The 17,446-nt window shown below is 36.3% G+C and overlaps 1 protein-coding gene across 6 annotated transcripts in view; it reads right to left on the minus strand.

Moving 5' to 3' along the window:
* Positions 1 to 745: 745 nt before the first annotated feature.
* The window catches only part of PHF3 (PHD finger protein 3), a 52,472-nt gene continuing 35,771 nt past the window's right edge, over positions 746 to 17,446 (minus strand). For all 6 annotated transcript variants that reach the window (XM_050895170.1, XM_050895167.1, XM_050895165.1 and 3 more), the window contains 10 exons: positions 14,870 to 15,020; positions 14,587 to 14,743; positions 13,432 to 13,548; positions 11,087 to 11,218; positions 10,510 to 10,642; positions 9,806 to 10,001; positions 8,007 to 8,154; positions 6,431 to 6,520; positions 4,970 to 5,165; positions 746 to 3,797 (listed from right to left, as the gene is read on the minus strand). In XM_050895170.1, coding sequence (XP_050751127.1) covers positions 1,615 to 3,797; positions 4,970 to 5,165; positions 6,431 to 6,520; positions 8,007 to 8,154; positions 9,806 to 10,001; positions 10,510 to 10,642; positions 11,087 to 11,218; positions 13,432 to 13,548; positions 14,587 to 14,743; positions 14,870 to 15,020 — 3,503 coding nt within the window. In that variant the 3' untranslated portion in view covers positions 746 to 1,614. The remainder of the gene's footprint in view (positions 3,798 to 4,969; positions 5,166 to 6,430; positions 6,521 to 8,006; positions 8,155 to 9,805; positions 10,002 to 10,509; positions 10,643 to 11,086; positions 11,219 to 13,431; positions 13,549 to 14,586; positions 14,744 to 14,869; positions 15,021 to 17,446) is intronic.

The following is a 17,446-nucleotide window of genomic DNA, read 5'->3' on the forward strand; positions in this document are numbered from 1 at the left end:
GGAAAAGACTTATTTAATCACGTCATGTTATCATGCTATAAAAGTTAGAAGTTTAAATATTGCTTCTAGTTACTAACAAACTGGGGATTTTTTCTTTATGAATCTTCTCAACCACGAGTCTAAGAAACGTTACTTAATAAAAGCCTCCCACCCCATTTATTCGGTGCAAGATTTTTAATTTTAGTCAATTTGACCATGAAGCGACCTGCAAGGTATCCAAATGAAACTTTACCTTAAAATATATTAATAATTAAAACTAACAACTAGCGTGTTGTTAAACTGGAAAGACCTTTCTGGAAAGAAGAGGCTTTTCTACAGCAAAGTGCAAAATGCTATGTCAGTACATAAGGTCATGTACTCAAAGTGAAAAACAAAACACTGAAAAACAGAACAATAAACGTAAGTTTTTCTTTATGTGGTGGAATATTTTTGTTGTTTCTGACAGACTCAACAAAACGACCAGTGTATTTTAAGAAGTATAAAAGCATGAGATTTTAGTTTGTTTTCAGGTTTGCTTTTTTTTTTGGCTTTTTGTTTTGCATCTGTGGATGGTAGTCACTACAAAGTATCAATTTGCTAGAACTCCCAACGGTACAAACACCCTTCTGCCCTTCTCCCCCCTCTTCGCCCCCCAAAACTCGAAACGACCAAGCCATGAAGTGTACAACAAATGTGGCATTCTGTAACTCAGCCTGCTATATTCATTTAGCCTACAGTTTCACACCTATGAAATCAAACACACACAGTATGTGAGAAAGTTTTATCGTTTTAGAATCAAAATATCCCTTAAAATATTTACATTTTACAGTAAAAAGGATAGCAAAACACAAAGTAATGTACAAGCTTAGGTATTCAAGTTTTTGAAGCATGGAAAATGGTGGGAGAAATGAATTTACTACTACAAATCATATTTTCAAGAATTTAGGTTAAAAATGCTTCCTTATTAAAACAAGTGCAGTTTAAAGCAATAACATTCAAGCAGCTCAGCCTTTCAATTTCTGGTCACAAACTGCTTCAGATGCTTAGGAAATACTTGAAAAACTAATGAAATACACTTGAATTATTTTATTGTACTACTGAATAATTTAAAAAAACTCTTCACACCACCGAGCATATTATATTTTGTTGTAATGTGTCTGGATTCTGAGGCTTTGCTACAGTCTTTAAAAACAGTGCAATTTAAAAAGAAGGTTATTGTATGAAATTTACCTTTAAAATTATCAGAGCATCTTAAAACAGAAGAGAGCACAAATTACCAAAGGCAGCAACTATATTGCAGACTTGACTAAAGCCAACTTCATCAGCTAAGAAAATTTCTAAGCCTTTATTGCATATTAATAAAAGAAATCTTTAAAATTTTGAATATACAGCAATGTAAAATTTTTAAAAATATTAAACTCCTACTTCTAGCGATAGTTGGTATAATGAAAAAAAGGATGAGTATTGGTACATCGAGTGGTACCAAAACACAGACTTGTTTCTGCAAAACACCAACACTGAATAAAAAAGATGGCACAATCCTAGCAGGCTTTTTTTTTTTTTTTTATACAAAGTTTTACGACATTACTCTAACAGTTTATTTAAATAGGATTTTAAAAGACTGCCTGCATCTTTTTACCTTTTGCTTTTAGTTCTGTCACTGTGGTCCCTATGTCTCTCTCTGTTCTTTTCACTTTCTCGTTCTCTATGCTTCTCTTTGCTTTTCTCCCTCTCCTTATCTTTTTCATGAGCCTGTTCTTCACTTTTAGGCTTCTCCGTCTTTTTTTCTGGATTTCTAGTCTCTCTGGGGCTTTTTCCATCAGCAGCCCTATCACTGTGTGGAGATCGCAATCTTTCTTTGTCTCTCTGTCCTTCCTCTCTACTCTTCCTCTCTCTCTCTTTTTCCTGGTTTCTGTCTCTGCGTCTATTTCTTTCAGAATCTTGCTCCCAGTATTTTTCGTTGTTCCACTCTTTTTCATGTCTGTCTTTCTTTTGGTGATGGGATTCACTGTAAAATCTCTGCCTATGTTGATCATTTTTTCCTCTACTGAACCCTCTCTCCAAATGCTGTTCTTGTCTGCCCCAAGGATCGCTGTGGCGTCTTTCTGGTCTCCTGCTGTCTTTACTCTGAAAAAAATTTTCTGGCCCCAAAAATCTTGATTGTTTGTGAGCCACTGGTAGCCCTTGTGCAATGGGTCCGGGATAGTGTGGTGGCTGACCTGATAAATGAGCTACTGGTGGCCATGGCATCATTGGATTTTGTGGAAAGCCAAAGCCAGGAGGAGGAAGAAGTGGAGGCGGTAAATGAGGAGGAAATCCAAACATAGGGTTGTTTTGTGGAGGGAAGTTATGAGGTGCAGGAGCCTGAAACTGGAATCCAGGTGGATTAGATTTAGGATGCTGAAAATTCTGCTGTGGAGGTCTAACAGATGAGAAGCTGCCACTTGTAATAGGGCTTGGGACTTTGGAAATAAATTCAGAACGAGAAGAGTTTTCGGTTTCAAAATGAGATGAAGCTGCTGCTGGTCCTCTTCTAAACGAGTTCACTGTTTCAATGTTTTGCATCAGAGCATCTTCCTGTGAGTGTTTGGTATCTTCTGCTTGTGATGCAACTGTGTTATCTGCTTTTGCTGCAGCTGAACTGTACTGCGTCTCATTGGTTTGCGCATCACTTTGATACAGGTTTAAGCCCACTTCTCCAGAAGACTGTTTATTCTCTGGTTCCATTTGATCATTTCCTGAAACATTCTGTCGGTCTTCATTTCTGCTAACGTCTCCTTCCTTGTTTTCCGAAGCATTAGTCTGCTGGCTTCGTCCAGCTGCCTGTCGTGGGTCTCTCTTAAGATTAATAAATGGCGGTGATTTAGAGGTATTAGCAGCGGTACCTTCAGCAGAGCCTACATTAACGTTGTTCTCATTGGGTTTTTTCCCTGCATTTGATGAGGAAGAAGAAAAGCTGGAATTTGTGGTCCTTCTAACTTCCTGTGCAACGTTATCCTTGTCAGGTAACTGCCGCTTTGGGTCATTTTCCTTACTTTCTTCAGTTTCTTTGTTCTGTGACTGAGCAGATAAATTTGCTAAAAATGTTTCTGTGGAGACATCTGGAGGTTTTCCCTTAAGACTCAGCCCTATCAAAGATCCAGCACTTCTTGCAGAACTTGAGGTCCCTACAGCTGCTGCATCCACAGTTACAGTAGCGTTAGCAGATTCTTGTAGATCATCCAAACCAGTCTTTGCTTCACTAACTTCAGCAGTTACATCAGCAACATCCATGTTTTCTTCTTTTAAAGTTGCCTGTTCATTTAATAATGGTATGTCTTCACTGGGACTCACTTCTGACTTGCTGTGTTCATATACCTGCCCTGTCGTACCCAACAGGCTTTGAAGAATATCATCCACTGGCAACGGTTTATTTGCTAGCTCCAGAGTAGAAGGCTGATTTTCCCATCCAACCAGGACTCCAGGAAGAAATCTGAGAGGCTTCGGTGGCTCATGTTTGGTACTTTCCACCAACGGTTCAATAACTGCTGGAACATCTTCTATATTAGATTGCTGAGGTTTGTTTCTCTGCTTGTGTAGCACAGTTGTGAAGGAATTAAAAAAATCATTTTCCTCTTCTTCTTCTAGTGCCAACTCATGATGAGAGAGTTCAGGTTTGTTTGGTTTGCTTTTCTTCTCTGGTGGCAAGTTACTCAAGGTACTTTCAGAAGCTTCATCCACAAAACTACTAGTAACACTTGCAACAGCAGTAATCTGCCTCTTCATTTTCTGGCGAATTATCAATCCCAGTAATAAATTTGGTCGATGTATTTCAATCCCTGTACAAAATTGTAACAGCAATTTATCATCTCCGTATGTTTTGGTTAAGGCAATCATTTTAACAAAAATAACCCCCGTACTCTTATAATGTATTATAGAAAATATTCATTTTATGACATTCGGAATTTCCATCATTAAACAAACAATACTTAAAATAATAAAAAATTTATTTCCAACATAAAAATTATTACTTCAAACGGTACAAATTAAAATTGCTTTAGGTACTATATGCCCACTATAACTTCCAAATACAGAATATGAGACAGTTGTATAGGACATCTAGTCACATAAGAAAAAGCACAGAAATTAAATATCATGTTAGTCTAACACAGCCACAGTCTGGTAACAGTGGTAGCAAAGCACAAGAGGAAAAAAAAGTAAACAGCACACTTGCAACCACAAAGTCTCCTCATCAACTTGTGTCAGACATACTTCTTCAAAGATTTACCAAGAGTGATTTTCCAAAATGCTTCCCTCATTCCAGGAAGGCACTGTGTTTCAAGGTACACTATTAGCTCTCTCTTCACTATGTATTTTGTTCTGTATAATTTAGGTTCTTGCAAAAAAATGATGAGTTGTAGCTCATCCCCTCTTCGTTTTGGCCCTGCCTATCTCAAAAAAAGAAATCATCCACGAATTTTTATAACCAAAATAAATTGATACAAAGTAACTCAGCTGTAAGAAGAACAACTGAGGGCCATGTCAGGATCTTTTATTCCTTGCCCATCTGTTCCATGTCTCTTTTTTTTTTAAGGAAGTTTGGAACACTTGAGAAAAAAGGAATTAGTACATATCAAATAATGAAAAATACTATTTTAAAGTTACAGTATCAATTTGGAACTCAGTATGACTACTATCATAGTTCACTTTCATCACTGAATTTACTGAGATTGTAACCTACAAAGCCACCTGGGTTAGAGGAAGAATGTAGTAAACATGAAAGAAAGTTATGCACTGTAATTTTTTCAACAACAATACTTTAAAGTATCAGAATAATCTTACAATGGGAAATTAATGTCTTTTCAAGGAAGCTAATATAATACTATGGAAAACTGATGACATGTTTGAACAGAATAGCTGGCGTTTTTAATTTTAATTTTGTCTTACATTTCTGTTGTAAACTTCGAGTAGCGTTATGATAATAAAGTTCCAAATTCCAAGCTGTACTTACCAGGCCCATCAAAAGGCACAAGATGATGTGGGACTTTATCTGAGGAACCTAAAGGGATGAGGTACAAGTCTTTCACTTGCTTCATGTTATTGGCTGCTACACCATAACGTTTTCTACTGCTGAAATAGGCAAACAACAACGCATAGGATATCTGATCCTCTTCAGTTACTGGGGTAAAGCGAACTACACAGATCTCCTGTTTACAAAAAGAGAGAGAAAAAGATGGTCAGATACATTTTTCTATGAAATTTTAATTGTTTTAGTCACTGCTCTTTATTTAAAAGCACAGTTCAGAGGAGGAGAAAAAGCCCCTCCAAGAAGGCAGAGAACAACAGAGGAGACAGAAGGAGCAGAAACAGGGCCAAAAATAATTAAGAAAAACTGGAGAAAACAAATAAAAAGCATTTAGTATAAAAAAACCGAATTGCAATGCATGACAAAAAAGCCAACATTTTATCAGCCAGCTAAATAACAAGTTTTAGGGAAGCATGCCAGCTTCCAAGTAATTATTCCCCTCCCCACTCTTAACATTACTAGAAAGCTTTACTTTGTAGTCTATTGTGTCCGAGTTATTAATTAATACTAGAGGAAGACCAGTATTCAGATCCTAGAACTATGACTGAAGCCCAGCTCAGGAGTCGATGCTGGGGCTGATGCTGTTTAATGGCTTAATGAATGACCTGGAACATGGGACAGAAGACCCCCTGCAAAACTGAGGTGGCACCTAATCAGGGGCAGTGGTCAATACGCTGAAGGGCTGGCTGCCATTCAGAGGGACCTCAGCAGGCTGAAAAAACGGGCTGACCCTCGTGAAGGTCAGCAAAGGCAAATGCAAAATCTTGCACCTTGAGATGGAGTAACCCCATGCGCCAGGAGAGGCTGCGGGACTGACTGGCTGGAAAGCAGCTTGGCATAAAAGGACGTGGGGGTCCTGGTGGACAAGTTGAATATGAACCAGCAATGCGTCCATGCCAAGAAGGCCAACTGCATGCTGGGTGTCAGAACCGAAGCAGCCAGCAGGCCAAGGGAAATGATTATTCCCTTCTATCCAGCACCTGTGAGACAACACCTGGAGAACACTAGTTTTGGGCTCCCCAGCACAAGGACAACCTACACACAGTGGGACAAGTCCAGCAGAGGACCACCGAGATGGTTTTGCATACTGTAACAGTACCGAAACGGAAGGGTAACACTTGAGGCATGTGAAGTGGTGTCCAAACATTCATGATGAGTTACTGTCTCAAAGGAACGCAAGTATTCTCAAACAGCAAATGACACATTAAGGTTAGATAGTAAGAAAATAAACACCACCAGCTGCCATCCATCCCATTCAACATAACCATCAGTTATCCTTAAAGTGTCATGTATTTCGCAAATGTTCCAGGGGAAAAAAAAAAAAAGATGTTTAGGGTGAATAGGATGTATGTTAAACAGCAAGCCTTTAATATGTAAAATTCTTACCTTGGTCCCCGAAGCTTTGATTTTTTCTACATACTCCCAGACGGTGTGAGGAGATATCCTGCCACCTACTTGAATACTATCAGGTAAATCCTATGAGAAAGGACAACAGTAATCTGAATCCAACGTAAAAGTTGTGGTAAATCCTTCATCCAGTATCTGTTTCATATATTCAAAATATACTTAATTCTTTTAGTTCTTAAACTAGAATTTTAAAATTTCAATAGAAGTTACAACAGTAGAAACAAATTAATTTAAATTTTGGATATTTAAATTAAGATTTTCAGTGCAAAGTCAATGATCTGTACTAAATTAGTTATCATTCAATACTGTTCATCTATACCTCCCCAAAATTATTTCAGTAACATTAACTGCAAACATAACTGTACTGTGCTCTGGAAACACTCAAGTTATCTGTAACATCCAACTGCTATGAGCGCCCCACACCTATGTATATAATAAACTTTCAAAATCTTAATCATCAGGGGAAAACATAACCTACACATGCGTTTATATATAGACATAAATTTGTTCTTGGATACTATCGAGTTCACTATTCACAAGCAACATAAACAGACTTTCAGAATCATTTAGGAACACTTAAGGAAAAATCGTTTTTTGAAATAAAGCAGAAGAGTTTTGAAAAGCACATCATATTCGTAAAACAATTCTTTAGTATTAAAGGGTACTGCATGCCCTGCACTTCACTGAAGATTTACAGCAAAGTAGAGACAATCACATTAATAGAAGACCTAAGTCCTTTTAATTAGAAAGCTGATGAATTCTGTGTCACTGGCAAGACATAACACTGAGCCTTATGACCTCTCTGATCTTCATTTCTTTATTTTATGACACAAAGACAACTATTATAAGCAGTTGCATCCTTTTCCTGCCTCTCAGACACCGAAGAGAACACTACATAAACTTTTTTTTTTTTAAATGGACAATTTAGCCTTACAATGGAAGGTTAGGGCCAGAACTGGCACCAGATAGGCAGAAAAATAAACCCTGTCATGCAGGTTTTTGTTGTAGAAGACGAGAAGACTTCCCGCACTGTCAACAGAAACCACCAGTTGACACTTCTCTTCCAAAAATTGGTATCGGCTTGTTTAATGCTTTGAATTCAAAACTGAGCTACAATTTTCTCACTTCTAACTCAGAAAATGGATGCCACTGAGGTGGTTATTTCAGTAGCAAATTTTCTCCTATCTTTCCCTGCTACTTTATACTATAGAAGATGCTCCATAATAAACAAAAAACAGTTCAACTTTTATAAAACCAGCTCTGGAAATATGGCTGCTCATCCTCAAGAAACATTTTACAGTGAGATGAGAGCGAAACACCTTAAAATATATCAAAGAACTTGAATCCTGATGAACCATGGGTCCATGTAGGACAAACTGAAAAATACTTTACTTACAAATACATACCCTAACCTATGTCCTCCCACAAATACTTTACTCAGTACAATGACCATGTTTCACTGCCTTTCATCATTATACTATTATTAGCCTACAAGGTAAACAAGTCACTAAAGTTAATAAATGGATTGTTCATTCTTTGCAGTAAATATAAATACCTCCGTTAAATACTCAAAAGAGCCAGAAACTGGATAAGCCTTAATAACAAACTTTGCCACTGAAGGCATATTGATAAAACCCTTCCAGATGAAATTCAGGCGTGCCAGAAACAGACTTTCACATTCCACAGTGCCAGGTGTTTCTGACCTAAAAAACGACAAACAAAAAACCACTTTGTTTAGAACATGATATATCACGCAAGATAATGTAAATCATGATTTTTTCTTTGTAAAAGAAATCACATGTAATTAAGAATTTTCTTTTTCAGTTAAGCATATTTGAGGGTCAATGACAAGAGACAGGCAGACAACCATGTTTCTCATCTTCCAGTGGAGTAGATATATGTTACAGGAAGGACAGTCAGATAAGCAGCACATTAGTTCACTACTGTATCTTTTGAGAATGGAGAAGTTATTTAGTCCAAGAGTTATTAAACGCTACTGAAGAGGACACACAAACACATATAGGTGCTGCAGACCCAGTAAGATCTTCCCCTGCCACAGGGAGGAGGGGAGAAGACAACATACTGCCTGCTGGACTATCCTCATCCTGCTTTCCTAGCTCTTACATTTTGTTGCAACACCGTCTGTCCACCACCTGAATACCTGCGCCCCTCTTTCCTTTCCCTTGCCCCACACGCTGGCTCCTCATCTCTTCTCGCCCATGCATCACTTCCACAGCTTCTGTGAGCACCTCCTCCCAATTCCAGTATCATCACCTGTACAAAACAGCACTTTTCCTCCCTTTAAAAAAAAGCCTCAGTTTTGTCAACAAAGCAGCTGCAAAGAATAAACGGAAAGATTTAAATAATTTCACAGGAGAGTGTTTCTCAGCCTGAGGGTCTCCTCATGGAAAAGGTTACAGCCATATTTCAACATTTCCCAACATGCTGTTACCAAAATATTCTAGGCATGCTATGAGCAGTTTTAAGCTAGCCGCCCAGTAGTACCAGATGTTGTGCTGTTACAGTAACACAGTAACCTATGTTTCTTTCTGTCTACACTAGAAATTACTTCTTTGCATCTTCAGCAAGCTATTCAAAAAACAAAGTCCGCTGTCCTCGGTAAAGGATCACACTGTCCTGATAAAGGCAGAATTTCAGCACGAACTCTGGTCAATTCTAAATAACTGAAAGTCGATGTTTTTCTGGAAACCCCTCCCTCAAACCAGAAAAAAACAGCCTCATAAATTGCAATTCCCCCTTTAGTGGATAGCAGCGTAGAGTGTGTAAGAAAATTAAGGGAGAGCTGACAGCAAATATGGCAAAACATCAAACAAGCTGCTGTTAACTGTCATTTCTAGAAAAGTGTTGCTTTGAATCTTGAAACTAGCCTGATTTATCAGCGTAAATGCTCTGTTTAAAGCAATTTCAAATTCCCTAGCTTTATATATACACATATACAAACACACACACACTTGTTCAATTGCAGCACTGTACATACTACATTCCTTAACAGCAAAATACAATATGAAATCTATATCCTGACTTTTTTAATATGAACTCACATGCCATTTTAGACTTTGTTGCACCAGAAAACGTAAGGTAGTTTACTTTTCCCCAAAACAAAATGGGGTAATTAGAAGTTTATAATCACAACTATATATAGAGTATTGTTTATATAAATGCATAGCATCATTTACTACAGCAGAGAACCCCATTCCTAAGAAGAGGTGTACAACTTCAAGTACACAAATGGATTAATGAAATGCCATTAAAAAAATTAGCTTTAGTCATAATAGCTTAACAAGATTAATAATGTCTTTCATTTAAAAATACTGTTTCTACAGTTTATATTACTTTGGGAGAGGTGTGAATGACGATTTTGATGAGTCTTGCTTATCATCTTCCAGTAATTCTGAAGCTAAAATACTTGATGTCGATGAAAGCGCATCTGCAATGCTCTCTGCTTCATTGTCTGACTGCTTCCGTGCAACCCCAACAGACACTTTCACTTTTTTTGCAGAAAGATCATCAGTAGGTGGTGCCATTCGGCCTGCAGAGAATGAATTGCAATGTTTTTTGTTTTTCATTAAAGAAAGAAAAGAGGACTTCCTCTGAAGACATGGAAGACGCACCAAGAATACTACATATTGCCATTGAAGTGGGATAGGATAAAGAAGTGATACCTTTTATACATACTTATACAATGTATAAATTTATACATTGTATATATTTATACAATATTATACATAAATATTGCCACTGTAACGGGATAGGATAAAGAAATGAGGAATCAACAATAGCATGTGCACCCATTAAAGGGATTTCTTTCTCTGCAGTCTTTTTTTTTTTAAATAGAAGACAAGTTTATGCCAATAGCCTATCATTTTAATATTGTCTTTTTTGTAAATTATGAAGTAAAACACTGCTTCCACATCGTTGTCAGCAAACTAGGGAAAAACACCCATTTATTTACATTCTTGAGGTATACTGAGATTTATGACTGAAAAGCATTATACAAACATGATGTATTTATTTTGACATTTATATTTCAAAATTACCTATGCAGATTTTGCAGTTAAGATCAAAGAGATGATTTTTATGTTGACTGGTGGTGTCCGGAGATGCAGATTCATTTACTTCTTTATCTTTTTCAGCTTCCTCTGACTTCTCAAACAACTTCATATTAGGTTCCTAAGAAAAGCCAAACACATTTCAGTTAGCCTTTTTCTCCTCTGTCAATATTCCTCATATTGCTATTCATATTGCTTAAATATGTTATGGCATTTTCTTTCCTTCAGACGTAAAACTCTCCCTTCATCAGTATAGCCTAAAAGGCTATCACAAAACCTACAAATGCATTAAAAGAATGAACTGGGATCCCTAAATATCTTTTAGGTAAGATTTAGAATATTTTCTACTATTGCCAGAATTCATGATACAGTCATGGACACAACATGGAAAAAACAAAAACACCAGGCCCAGAAGTGAAAGTCAGTAAGGATAAAAGAAAAATTAAACTCAGAACAGACCTAACATATAATTACAGATCTGAACACCAAAGTCATAAACAAACCACTTTACAACCATATTATGTATGAACTAAATACACTGTGTTGCCATGTTTTTTTTCCCTACCTGAATTTCCATGACTTCCTCTTGTTCTTTTATTGGTGTTTCACTTTCAATTTCTATTTCTCCTTTGTGAGTAATTTTTGTGATAGGTCTTCTTTCAACTTCCCTCTGTTCTTTCTCGATCATTTCAATTGTCTGTAAAAACAGGAAGTTACGTATATTTACTTCCATACAATAAAATTTGGAAATCCACAAATACAACAACAGAAAATAGGATTGTAATTAGGAAGCCCTCTGGGGGAAAAAAGAATACTTTCTTATTTTGCAAGTGTCAAGTAGTTTCATAAAGCACACGCACAAGCAGCCAGTCTAACTTCACCTACAGTGCAGCAAGTACTTATCAGGCACGTATTTAAACAAGTTATAAAGCAGACCTTCAACACTAAATTTAAAGATAGGTAATTCTGATTTTCCAAGAGCTAAAGAAAAAAAATGCATCAACTCCTTTCCCATAATAATAGGGACAATGTAGGACATAAATACATATAGATTTGTATCATTTTTCAAGAGTTTGTTTTTTAGTACATAAACCTAATGCTCTACCTCAAAAAAAACCACTTAGATGTATTCTTACAGTAAGGGATATGCTAATTCTGATCAGCACTGCTGCTTTGCTCTGTTGCAAAAAACAAAACATAAACTATTACCTCTAAAATTGCTTCTTAAAGCACATTTCTACTTCTTAAACCAGAAACAGTTTGTGTTGGCTGTCCCCAACATTTTAAGCGTGGTTTCATAAGGAAATAAGGATTCTATGATTGCTTTATCTGTCTGCCAAATACCTACAGTTACTTTTGAACACAATGGGGAAACCTCAAAAAAAATTAGTAAGTAGCAGTCTCAAAGTCTTGCTTGAATAGGAAAATGAAAAATACAGTCAAATGATACATTGCTATTTATTTTACATGTTGTGTTCCATTTCAACTTCTAGAAATTTTAAAGTATTTCTCTGAAATATTTAGGACTTCAGTAATTTTTGAGCAGCATACGCTTTTGTTTTGAAGCTGTTCCTCACAGCAGTGGAGTGTTCTTTTGTATGGTCTGTTTTCAGTATTTTATTGATGTTTACAAAAATAAACGTAATAAAGATGTTCTACAAAAGATAGGCTTTAGATAGCTACAGAATAAACAAACTTTTCATGCCTTTCTAGGCCCTCAAAACAACTTTGAGATAATAGAATAATTCAACAACTGTTTTTGTATAGGAACTAGCAAAAAGTTGTCATGATTCATAAACAGGTCTAGTCGCAATATGCAAAGAAAAGGAAAAAAACAGGAATAATTAATGTTGCGATGCAAATTGCAGTCTCTAAAACAGCATCCCACTGTACTGAATCACCTATCACTGAACATTCTTTCATTCTAAGCACAAAGAATTCAAGAGGATGAATTTCCAGCTATTCTATGGTTACACTACCTAGTCATTAATTTTTTATCGGAAGTCATCTGATATAACCCACAATTCTTAGTATCATAAAACCCAAACACAAAATGCGTACCAGTTAACACTACCCAAATTTTGTGCCTTTCAGTTCTATGAAGTGGCATATAAATACCAAAGATTCTGCCAACATAAATCCAGATTTTGTAGACTAGAAAACTTGATGCTGTAAACCTGACATTTCTAAGCTGCTGTAGTTAACTATCATCGGACTAACTGCCCAATAAACAGGGTAATAGCTAAGAAAAAGGCATTTTCTATAAAAATAATACAGCTCCTCATATTCCTGTTTCTTCTAAACTGTCAACACAGCTATAAATATAGCGTGACTTTCTGTTTCAAGAAAAGTAATGCTCAAACTAACCTAATAAACTTCCTACACTTTGTTGGGGTTTTTTGTTTTTGTTTTTCCTTTAGACTGCTTTTCAGACTGGCAGATCAGGTTTTCAGCTTCGGGTTTACTTCTCGGTGGGTTAATTGTCATGCTCCATCAGTATGTAAGTTATAAACAACACCAGTTCGGTTTGGTTTGTCCAAAGAGATCTCTCCCTTTTTAAGAATCTGGTGTCTATAAAGCTCCAGCTAGAGCTTTAAAATCTTGTTGGAAATAAGGACAAAGAAGCCTTCACTCTTGACACAGAAGAAAGAAAGAGCAAGCAGCAACAAAGTTGCACGGCAAAGGACAATGCATGGTTTCCCCCTTTCAGGAATTTACTACACTTCTTTCACTTCTGTCCTAACAATGCCTTTGGGTTTTGAACACTAAATAAATTATAGAGATCCTCCTGATCAGCCAGAGTTGCTTTGTGCAACATGCATTCTGTTCTTTCTATGTACACTTAACCTGAAAACAGAAGTTAAATATGCTTAGGCAGTCAACTAAATAACATAAGTTGACAAATCTCACGTGTCTGTTTTCTCTCTGTCTCCAAGCAGCCAGTTCTTTGGAAGCCAGTTCTTCTGGGCTCATCTTTATTAGATGGTCTGGAGTAACCTCTCCTTTCAGCACTTTCTTAAATAGTATCTAGCAGAAAGAAGAAAAGTTAACTATTGCTATCAAGACAAAAACAGCTCACAGCAGGAAATAAAGCAGAAAAGCAACATACAACATACTCTGTACAGCTATACGGATCATGTGGTTTTGCAATTATCTCCTGCTGTAGAAAGCGGTACTAGATTTTATAACATAAGAAGCTTAATTCCAGAGCTCCATTTGTTCTACATGACAGAATGTATCTACTCATACCCTTAATGATCAGATGTGTAATAAACTGTTGTTCCAAAGGAGAAAGTGAGTTTATGCCCACTGCAGCAGTAACTTGAACTTTTTTTTTAAAAGGTGCAAATCCCCAGTATTACACAGCAGAAAGAAGCTAGCATTAAAGAGGATGTCAATGCTTCTCAACTGACTGAACTCCCAGCATAAAAAAACCCCACATAATTTAGCAGTATGAGCAAAGAGAAGCCAGTGACAGAAGTTAGCCTGTTCATATCATTTACAGTTGGCTAACTGCAACAGTAGAATACTACAGACAAAGCAACTTGATCAGAATAACTGATAGAAGGCTAAAAGACAGAAGTTGAGGAGGTGAGTATGATGTTGAATAATGGGCTCAGAGAAAGTAGAAGAGAGAGTGAAGACCAAGCTTGAGAAATCTGGGTGTGAAAAAGCACAGTGAGGCAAGCTACTGGACAGAAACAAAATAAGTGCAGCAAGTAGCAAAGAGTTATGAGGGGGGACAGGGACACCCAAACAACAGATCAGTGGTAAAGACAAACACTTTAACTAGGCAAGCTATTTCCACTACACTTTGAAATCCCACTACAAAAAGTACACTGGGAGCAAGGAGTTGAAGAATTAATGATGGGCAACAAGCGAAAAAGAACAGAGAACACTGAATGCGCAAGAGGACAAAAAACATCAGAGAGATGAGGAAACCCACAAAAAAAAAAAAAGGATAAATTGTGAAAGGATTACTAATGTATCTACATAGAAGACTCTTCCTTTAATCTACAGCAAATAAAGGATTTCTGTAAAGCACAACAGACAAATAATACATACATTATTTTTAGGATCTTTTAGATTGAACATTAAACTTCTGTATTTGTTCTTATACTTTGAGTCAGTGTCCCGAAAAAAAGAAAACAGCTCTCTTTCAATCCTTGTGGCAACTTTTGCTGCTCTCTCCTCAGGAATCTTTAAACTGGAGTCTGTCAATCTGTGAGAGAACACAAGGGCAAAAATTACCAAATGCTTCCAAATAATTAGTATTTTTTTCTCTGCCTTCCGAAAGAAAATAGTTACAAGCAAAAATTAATAATTTAATTTAATAATATATCTTTACCTTTTCATCAGAATTTCCTTAAGAGACTGCTTCACACTTTGTCTTATCTGATCAGCAGAAGGTTTGGAAGCTGGTACGGCTGGCAGGTGTGCTGCACTAATGGATCCTTTTTCATTTTTCTTTTTCTTAATTTCTTGTTTCTCATGAACACCTATCAAAACACACAGAGTTAAAAATTCTAAGCTACTTAAGCCACTGCTATAAACTTTTATTGTTGCTGGATGTCATGAAGTTTTATTTTTAAACTGCTAAGAATTGACCCTCAAGGAGAAGGAATGGACTCAGAGGGTGGTTGTTTTTTTTTTTTCTTATTTGGTTTGGATTTTGTATTACATAGCTTAACCCAGAAAAAACTTCCTTAGCAGAAACAAACAGGACTTTTGCCCTTTGACTTAAGGTATTTTCTTCTACACTGAATGAAGATGACCAGTGCCTACTAGCTTGATCTTAAGCAGGATTTTTTACTCTGAATTTTTGTAATAGCATAGATTAATTTTTCAATTATTAAACCGAGAAATAATATCCTGGGAAGCACATATTATAAGCATAATAAACTTTACTTTAGAACAGCATTTTTCATTAAATTTAGCATTTCTGTATCTGTTAGACATCAAAATTATTTCAATTATAATAATCTCAGCTTCTGATTCAGGTAACAGACACTCTTAAACAAGGCCACTATAAGGTTTGTGTCATAAATAATACAAATAATGGAAATTTCTAATAAAACTAAAATAATTAAAGCAAAAACCCCAAATTCCCTCAAGCTTTAATTTCCAGTGTCAACTGAAAGCTCATTTGTCTCAGCACGTGAATGTCACTAATTTAGAGCAGTAGCCTTCTATTTATGAAAGCAATGGGAAATAAGCAATATTAATTTATTCACTTTCTACTCTGAAAAAAGAAACAAATTGAAGACTGATAAAGATCTAACTTGAGTGTTTGATGGTAAAAAGAAGTATTTCTTTATTATTACTTTCACCTATTGAGTGCAACTTATGCATTAATACCAGAAGCAAACTAACTACATTTTCAAGTAGCTATAAAAGACGGATTTTCTCTTCTGTTGGGCAGACTGTGTGGTTGGATCATCAACTCTCTCATTAATGCGACTATGATCCCTATCAAAATTACTGATTTCCCCTTCCTCACCAGCAAGGTGGTACAGACCCGAGAGAGCTGTTTGCCATTCTGCGCTGTGATCTAAAGCATTCATATACTAGGCTTGTTCAGTAAAGCAGCCCTAATAATGCTTTTATTTGCTCAATACATTTTTTTTTTTGCTCATCTCCTCCTCAGGAGGAGGATGAAGAACTGGTCTAAAGGCTTTCAAAAAATGTCGCCTGAGGAGCCAAGGGGAATTGGAAAACCTCCACATGCCAGCAACATTTTGGCAAAGTTTCAACCATCTGAAAACACAGTCCCATAACAGGGAAGCGATGGGCAAGATTAGCAATAAACACAACGCCACTATAAGCATAATTCAAAGCAGTTAAGAGATTAAGACAAATGTGCTGCTTAATAATTTTATGCTAATTGTCCTAAATGAGACTGCTAAGCCTCCCCTCTGTTTAAGAATTATTTTTAGATTAACATCTATTCTGAAATCGTCACTGCAAAAATCTTTTTGTCATCTCCTAGTTCAATTAATATATCTTAGAACAATTATTTCATGGATGCTAAAGACTCATTTCACTCCATGCAATTTGCAGTTAGAAAGGATGCCAATTATTTTGTGACTCAGAATTTCAAAGCTGAACAACAAGCTATTTGAAGTCTAAAAGATACCATTCAGTATAAAATACTTACATTTAGATTTACATTTAACCCTGACATTTTCAATTGTTTTCTTCCACCAATAAGAGTTACTAGAAGGCATCAGCATTGGCAAAAGACCAGAGAAGCAGATTTTTTTTTTTCTTAAACAAGAATTCAAAGCTTGAGTTTAGGAGTTAAAAACACAGTTCTCACACAAAATCTCACTAGCTTTGCTGCTGAGATTTCAGTCCCAAATTACAACAATTTCATATTACCATCATCTTAGAAGAATAATGCTTCCCAGAAGGGAGCTGGGGAGGGGACAGAGGTTGCTGGGAGGGGAAATACGTCCCTTCAACCTTTCGAATAAAATTTAGATGAAAATCTGATGGCTCAGTGTGCAATATAATGTTCCCCTTTGAAATGAGCTGATACAATTATTTGTCAATTTGTGCAAAAGACATCAGTAAGTCAAAGTATAATTTATATAGCAATTAAAACACTTTTATGTACATTAAGTATTTCATACTATTTTATGGAAGAGTATTTCAAAGTTTTTTGCAATGTGAAATAAAGTTTAGTACAGAGATGTCTTTGTGTACTTTTTCTCCCATTCTTGATTATGTGAGCATCCTCTACTATTCAAACAGGAAACGCTCACACATCAACACAGGGAACATTTACCTGCTAAATAAAATTTTAAAAGAAATGAGAAATAAAGACCATAAACATCATGAGAACAAACAGCTCTTCAGATCACCATCACCTGCACTACGGAATGTGGTTTGAAAAATCGATACTATAAAGAAAGTCAACCAT

The sequence above is a fragment of the Gymnogyps californianus genome, chromosome 3 (assembly GCF_018139145.2).
Source record: "Gymnogyps californianus isolate 813 chromosome 3, ASM1813914v2, whole genome shotgun sequence".
NCBI lineage: Eukaryota > Metazoa > Chordata > Aves > Accipitriformes > Cathartidae > Gymnogyps > Gymnogyps californianus.